This window comes from Asparagus officinalis, chromosome 7 (genome assembly GCF_001876935.1).
Source record: "Asparagus officinalis chromosome 7, Aspof.V1, whole genome shotgun sequence".
In the NCBI taxonomy this organism is placed as follows: domain Eukaryota; kingdom Viridiplantae; phylum Streptophyta; class Magnoliopsida; order Asparagales; family Asparagaceae; genus Asparagus; species Asparagus officinalis.
This window is the reverse complement of record NC_033800.1, coordinates 135,000,969-135,009,035: the sequence shown is the minus strand read 5'-3', so window position 1 is coordinate 135,009,035 and position 8,067 is coordinate 135,000,969. Positions and strand designations below refer to the sequence as shown.

The 8,067-nt window shown below is 36.6% G+C and overlaps 1 protein-coding gene across 1 annotated transcript in view; it reads left to right on the top strand.

The window, feature by feature from the left end:
• Positions 1–7,574, top strand: part of LOC109848664 (signal peptide peptidase 2-like) — a 16,642-nt gene extending 9,068 nt beyond the window's left edge. The window contains exons 7-12 of the mRNA XM_020418289.1: positions 148–198; positions 674–760; positions 854–923; positions 4,985–5,121; positions 5,209–5,286; positions 7,332–7,574. Coding sequence (XP_020273878.1) covers positions 148–198; positions 674–760; positions 854–923; positions 4,985–5,121; positions 5,209–5,286; positions 7,332–7,430 — 522 coding nt within the window. The 3' untranslated portion in view covers positions 7,431–7,574. The remainder of the gene's footprint in view (positions 1–147; positions 199–673; positions 761–853; positions 924–4,984; positions 5,122–5,208; positions 5,287–7,331) is intronic.

Sequence of the window (8,067 nt, the reverse complement as noted above, 5' to 3'; positions counted from 1 at the left end):
ATGTATCATCTCACGAAAAGTATGTTCTAAATGATGCGAATTTATAACGATTTGAAAGGATCTGAGACACTGAAATTTCTCCATTTTATTATTGGTAGTTTTATCTATTTGGAGGCTGCTTAACATAGTGTCTTTTTCTTTTTGCAGGGTATTGAAATGTTATCATTGGGTTCATTTAAAACTGGTGCCATTCTCCTGGTGAGATTATACTTCATACATTAATAAATCCATAGCCACATGGTATAAGGGTTATTGTGATCAAACAAATTATTTTATTTTATCAACTTCAGGGAGATCTTTGATCAGGTGATGGATGTTGGCTGTGTTTTCTTTTACTTTATTTATCTGGTATAGCAACAGGAGCATTAGGCATTTACATGGTAGTATACCATCTTTGCTTATGCATTCGTGATAGGAATAATGCCAATGATGTTTTGCATCTAGAAATTTGGCAATGACCATATTGATCTTGTCTCTTATTTATATTCCTTTTAAGTTGTTTGTATGAGTTCTGTTGCAAACACATTGTGGGTTGCTGATTGCTCTATCTTAATTTTTTTTTTGGCTCAAGGATATTGTTGTTAATCTTAGCTGTTATCAAGAAAAGTTATTTGCCTGCTGATGTTTCCCATGTTTATCCAAGTTTCATGCTATTCTACTCTTTCCGTTGCAGGTTGGACTCTTTTTTTATGACATCTTCTGGGTGTTCTTTACTCCGGTGATGGTCAGTGTTGCCAAATCCTTTGATGCTCCTATAAAGGTTGGTTTTCCCATGATCTAATATTAAATTTATGAGTCTGATAATGTGCTTTACTTTGTTTAATATCCTACTGATATATTTGTTATTCTCCAGCTTTTGTTCCCAACTTCAGATGCTGCTCGTCCATTTTCTATGCTTGGTCTTGGCGATATTGTAATACCTGGTATAAGTTTTTATGCAGAAAATGGAATTTAGTTTTTAATCTATATGCTCACTTTGCATTCCTTATAGAATAGGATCATAACTTGTAGGTACACAGATGTTATGATTTTATTTACTGAGTAACAAGGACGATACATTACATAAGCTATTTTCCTTAAATTGAGGAAGGTGGATAAACTCTTTTCAAAAATTTTGGAAGGAGGATAAGCTCTTGCAAAAGAAGTCTAGATTTTCCCCCCAATAAAAGCAAGTTTTCTCATCAGTAAGAATCCATATGAATTTTACGAAACTTGCTCTCCGGAACTCTGCTGAGGTTTAAATGAGATTGAGGTGTTAAATTAGAATTTGATAGAGGGAAAGGAAAATAACAGAAACATCAGAATTAATATGGCAGCTTTTCATAAGCATGTGATGGCTCCAAAAATCCTATGCTATCCTTTTTGCCCTTATCTGCTGTAGTAGGATATTCAGTTGGTAGGCCAATTCCCCATCTCCTCTTACCCAAATAAAATCTGTAAATCATCGTATCATGTTTCCTTCTCATTGTTATTTATTAGTCCCTATGGTTCCTATGGTGGCTAAAGCAGTCAAGATTTCTTATCTAAACCTTCTAGTTCATCAAGGTTTCTTACCTAAACCTCCTAGCAATGTTGAAAATAGCGATAACGCATAGCGTAACGCTTACCTCCAGTTAGGTTACAATAGCGATAACGCATAGCGTAACGTAGGTTAAATAATTTATTATTATTTAAATAGTTTATAGATATATAATATTCAAAATAAAAAAATATGAATAATCGTCGCAATTTTCAATTTCACAAATCAATATATCATCACAATTTCACAACAAAATCAATCATGTTTGCCTTAACAATCAATCCAAAAGCATAAAATACTTCAAGTTCGAAACCAAAAAGGATCCAATGATCCATAAACTATGAAGTATGAAATTATTGGGTTGGGTTGGAATCCATGAGTATGAAATTATGAATCAAGTTGTAATGAAAGGATCCAATGATCCATAAACCCAAAACCAAAAGCATGCTTATGTTTGGACAAGATAAAACGTTATGACGTTACGTTACGTAACTTACGTTATAGCTAAAATAACGTGCGTTATTTTGTCTTTGCGTTATTTTCAAACGTTACGTAACGTTAAGCTACCGTTACGTTAAGCGTTATTTTGCGTTACGAAACACGTTATTTTCAACACTGCCTCCTAGTTCATCGCTCACCCGATTCATCCCAAAACACTCTTCCTCTTGCATCTTTGGCTTTCAATTACATGACTTGCTGTTCAGCTTCTTTTATCTGCGCATCAAAACTAGTCATAATGTTCTGTTTTCTTTCACTTTTAGTCAACTTATCTCTGGAAACCAAGCCACTACTGCAGAAAGGCCTGACTTATCAAAGATAGGTGAGGATTTTACACCACTATTATCTCCTCTGTTAAAGCGGTGAATATAATCTTAGTGATATTAGAACCATGGAGGAATTTGTAAGTTATCCTTTCTAGTTGTGAACGAGAAGAAATCTGTATTTGGTAGCGTTTGCTCTAAAATCGGCCGCATGACACTTAAGGTTTAGCGGTTTGGACCGTAGAGAATACATTTGATGCGGATAGGGATAGGGGCTCCGTTCTGAAAGTAGAAGGCTCTTGAATGTGTTGCCTTCGGTGCCAATCCGAATCCAATTGAAAAGTATGAGGTTTTGGATATTGTGAACTCTGGTGGGTAATTGAATCTGATCTAGATCTAAAAGGAGGATCTGATAGATTTTTTAGTCGTCGATAACTTTTCAGAGCCGTGTTGTATGGCCTTAACGACGAGGGATCATAACTCATTGAGGGTCTATCAGAGGAGATTCAGCGACGGTAATACTCGAGCGAAGGTCGACGTCAAGGTTTGTAGTGGGATTCGAAGGATTGCGGCATCATCGGAGGCGGATGGGGTCGGATCTCGAGGCGGCGGCAGATAGATAATAGCAAAATCACTGTTCACACAAATAAAGAGAATGCTGGTTACTGTTCATCTATGCATAGGAACTTCTTTTTTTGTTGATCTAAGGTTGAGATTGGATGGCTAGGATTGAAAGTGGAGACCTCACATGCGCAAAAGAGAATCCTCAAACTCAATTTTTTGATTCATCAATATCTATTCCTCATGGAGGATTACATGTCTTATTTATAGAAAAAGAAAGTATCTAAACAGTTAAGGAAGCAAATTTAAATACTAATCAAATTAAAACCTAACAACGCTAAAAGATGCAATCAAATAAAATCTTAACTAAACTAGAAAGAGATCTCAAAATCAAATCCTAAAAAAACCTGAACTAATATAAAATATTACATGGAATCAAATCAAATATTACTAAAATTAAAATTATTCTAATCTCTCTTAAAATCTTTTGATGGACAGTCTATGATTGTCCTGCATCAACTCTCTAACGAGAGTAAGTCCCTTCTGATTGGAAAGTCAACGGTATGGCTTAGAGTTGTGTTTTCTATTGGAGAACGTACCCACTAAGATAGGACGACGATCAGATGTAATGGTTCGTCAGAGCGTAATGACTTCACTATTAAACTAGCTCTAAAGACCAATACTACCAGTATCTTGCTGTAAATATACCCCTACTGCTGTAAAATCAACTTAAATGAAATTGCTAAAAAAGGAACTCTTAAGGACAAGTAAGAATTACACTACTATCCCATAGGGGGTTCCCCTCGGAGCCTGATTTGATTGAGAATCAGCAAATTGCGAGGAAAGTAAATTGCAGGAAGGTACATTGCATTAAAGTGAAGAAATTAACTCACAAGTTCGAAGTACAACTAAAAGCAGCAAAATCATAAGGAACTAAACAATAGTAGAAAGTAAAAGACATCAAAAGTAAATACAGTGATATAAAGTTTTGGCTTGGTTGCGGGAACCTCTTCTAAGTTGTTGTCTTCTAATATATAGTAGTTTATCCCATGATGATCACTTCGCCCCTTTTCCGTGGAACATAACTACCCACTAGTGCATAAGCTTTATTTTAGGAGCTCTCTTTCACCCATGTTCTCTTGCGAGCGACGATCCTATTTGAGACTCTTTTTAGGTCCTAGCCGATGACTAAATCTCCCCCTTCCTCTTAGGTTTCGTCGTATCTCTGCTGATACACATAATTTCAAAAACCGAGTGTAAACAGGTAGATTGTTCGTAGAGGAAGGGATTCAGATGATGTGCATCCCCTGGTTCCATAATATACTTTGTCATTTTAATTCATTAAAAGCTAATATGGTATGCTGCCTTCCCAGGTAAACCACATGTCATTATTACTATAATATGCAATTTGACGTGCATGCGAGTATATCTATCTTAGATAATATCATTACTATGATATGCAATTCGACATGTGTGCGAGTATATCTATCTTAGATAATATCATTATATATGTCTGTTATATAAAGTTTTTCAAAGTGCTGCCATATACAAGGACGTGATTAGACACAGTGTCGAGGATATCCATTTCCACATCATATCTACCAAGACAGCAATAATTCATAGCTTAAAGCACTTCTAATTCACGCTTATATCCAAGAACTCACTTGGTTGAGTAACTTTCTTGGTCCAAATACCATCTGCTAAAGCTTCTGGCCAACTTGTTACTGACATGGCATGAGGCACTGGGTTTTCAAGGGATCACGGGTTTATTTTGGCTTGCTGCAAATTTAAAGTATGTTTATCTTCCATAATTCTTTTGGCCTTCTAAGAGAGTCATGTTTTGTTGAAGGCCTTTTACATGGCTGAAAGGCCCTCATGAGCATGGAAGGGAGAGTGTTCAGGTTTTTCGCTTGGTATAAGTTGTGAGGTGGTTGCCCACAGCCATCAACTTAAAGCATCTAGTCTAACAAATGAATTTAGTTCTTATTTGTGTCGCACCTATCTTTTACGGTGACATTGTGATCATTAGATGTACTGGTCATGCATTTGTGTGTTTTCCTTTAGGTTCAAAACTCGTCGTAGCCAACTTTCAGTAGCGAAGTTTTCCTTCTAAAATGTTTTTAAATGTTTATTTCTCCTTCAGGTATATTTGTTGCATTGGCGTTGCGCTTTGATGTATCTAGAGGGAAACAAAATCGTTATTTCAACAGTGCATTCTTTGGATATACACTTGGTTTGGTTGTGACTATAGTTGTGATGAACTGGTTTCAAGCTGCCCAGGTGAACTAAACAAGCTCAGTTTATGCTTATATTCAATCAAGGCCATGTTATTAACATTTTCTCTGCTCTTTTGCTTGGCTCTTGCAGCCTGCGCTTCTATATATAGTACCTGGTGTTATTGGGTGTGTAGGTGTCCACTGCTTATGGAATGGTGAAGTAAAGCCGGTATATTTTTTATCTTTATTTCTCATAGAATGATTTATTTTCATGTTTTTTTCCCTCTGTTATTTTACTTCAAAAATTCTAACTCTTTTGTCAGTTCATTCGACGTGAACTGACAGCATCATAACTAGAGGTCATATGAGTTAGAGAATGGTATCTTATAATATAACCATAAAGGTTGTGCATCCTCTAGACTGGATATAATATAATTGCACAAAGCTGTGCATCCTCTATAACTATAGACCTTATGGAGTTAAATAATGGTATACTTAAAACATAGGCATAAGGTTATGCATCCTCTATAAATGGTATCATATAGTTGCACAAATCTGTTCATCCTCTAAGCCTAATTAGAGGCCTTATGGAGTTAAATAATTGTATTTTGGGTTTAACGCTCGGCAAATTTGTTAAAATAGTAGGACACAATTTTGGGAGTAGGGACAACAACAAATTATGATAGTAGTAAGGTAAACATGAAATACTTTGGGCATAGGACAACACTCAGTCATTTGACATGGTGAATTTGTAAAAGTATAATATAGCAAAATTTTGTAAAAATTAGGACGTGTGAACTAAAATAACAGCTCAAACAAACTACAGGCAAAGGATTCCTTCTCAAAGTAACAATAGCTAACAAGTATACCCATAAGAAAACAGGGCAAGCCTTTCTCACTTTGAACCTAGTTATGGCCTGTCTTCAACTTTGTGCTCATTTTTTTAAATTACCACTGCAAATGATAACCCTGGCTTCAACTTTATCCTCCTTCCCAACGTAACTAAAGTCAATTGTAAACACCACTTGCTGGTTTGTCAAACCAAATGAAATCATTTCCATTTATGTCCTATATATTTGGTTTTCTTTTATAAGATTCTGGTGATGACCTTGATACACCAATCACCATAGCTTAAGTCCATGCTTATAGTTTTAAATCTCTCAGCCAAACAATCCTCAAGAAAAACCTGTTTCGGGCAATGGCAAGCATATTCAAAATTGCATGAACATTAATTTTTATAATCTCGTGAAATGACTCCTAATATGTTATTTTTCACCATGACATCTTCAAAAATCTTGGTAATCTATCTCTGTTCTTTATGAACAACCACATTTTCTTTGGTGTTCTTTTTCTACACATTTTCCTTGGTGTTCTTTTTCTCCTTTTCTTGGCATGCTTTTAGAAAGGAAGGAGGGAGGGAAGCATTGTGGTGTGCAGATGGAATTGAACTTTGGGAATTCACTCCAAGTGTTATAGGCGCGACCAAAGGGATAACTTTTCTTTAAGTGCGACCTCTCATGTGACTTAATATTTAGCGGTGATATGTATCACAGATGACCCTTCCCCTTCTTCTTCGAACTAACTCCCTAAAAATTCATGAGAACATCTACACTAAGCCATCCTTTTGTTTTTATCTTTCCTAATGCATTTTCAAGTATTTTACATACTTACACAGTATAGTCATCTAACTCATTGTGACTGCTACCACTACCATCACAAGAGCACAACTTTCTAAAGCAAAATCAATCAATTAGATCAATTAGATACCTGAATATTAGTAAAATAACCATATAATTGAAACTATTTTCCTTTTATTTTAACTACATGGCATAAGCTTCAATGTCAAGGAATATCGATGCGGATAAAGTTAGGGTTAGTTGCAGTTTTAACCCTTGTACTATGGCGATGTGTCATTTATTCCCCCTGAATTGAATGCTGCTGCTGCCCTCCACTCCTCTATATGTTGAATGTGCTGTGTCTGGCTAGGGTTGTGGCGAAGATGGAGTGGACTGTAAGGAAAGGGCATAGTGTGATAGCACAGGGGTCTATCGACCGCAATTCTCTAATGAAGTTTATTTCCAGGAGGTTTACCTGCTATGGACCTATAGTTTATTTCCAAAATCCAACTTTAAAAGGCAATAAGTAAGCATAACGTGATAGTACATGGGGTCTATATGCCATTATGTCTTATCTTTTATTATGCCTCTTGCATTTTATGCAGAGCTTATTGCTTGGTGCATTGGCTAATGTTCAAGCGTTTTCTTTTTTTGCCAGCTCTTGGAATACAGTGAGTCTAAGCCAGAAACCGATTCAAATTGTCAGTCTTCATCATCTCAAGATGGAGATGCCGAAGTCAATAAGAAAGAGCAGTGATAACGGAGACCTTTAGTTGCAAAAAAACAATTCTGATTTTGTCAACAGATGCTCTATAGTCATATAATGTTTCTATGTTGACTTGCCGGATAACTATAAATCTCAATGAAAGTCTTCACATAGTTCGTAGGAGTAGCGTCTCAATATCACAGTGTGGCACTGAGAAATGTTTTTATCTCCTTGCTTTTAATTTTTTTTCTCGAAAATATTTGGACAAATTTTTAAAACCACCCACTTTCAAAATTTAATCAGCAAAAACGACCGTTCGAAGAAAATATTAGCAAAATCCACCATTTTCAGATGAAAGGGTTGGTTTTGCTACTTGGGCGTTGAAAACAAAGTGTACGGGACTGCTAGTCCCGTACACTTCGTTTTCTTCTCAAGCCTCGTGACCAACCCCCACCCCACTTCTTCTACAGGCACCCATGATCGACCCCCACCCTAAATCTCTCTCCTCCTTCATCCAAACCTCCTCAGTCTCATGTTTGAAGGTCGCTTGGCGAAAGGACACTCTCCTCGACTCCGCCATCGAATCCGACAAGCGATACAACCTCATCTTTCGCGTCGTCCACTAGGTCCTCAACGAGCCAGGCCGCGTGATCCCATTGTGATACCTCGAGAAACGACGAGAGCGCCT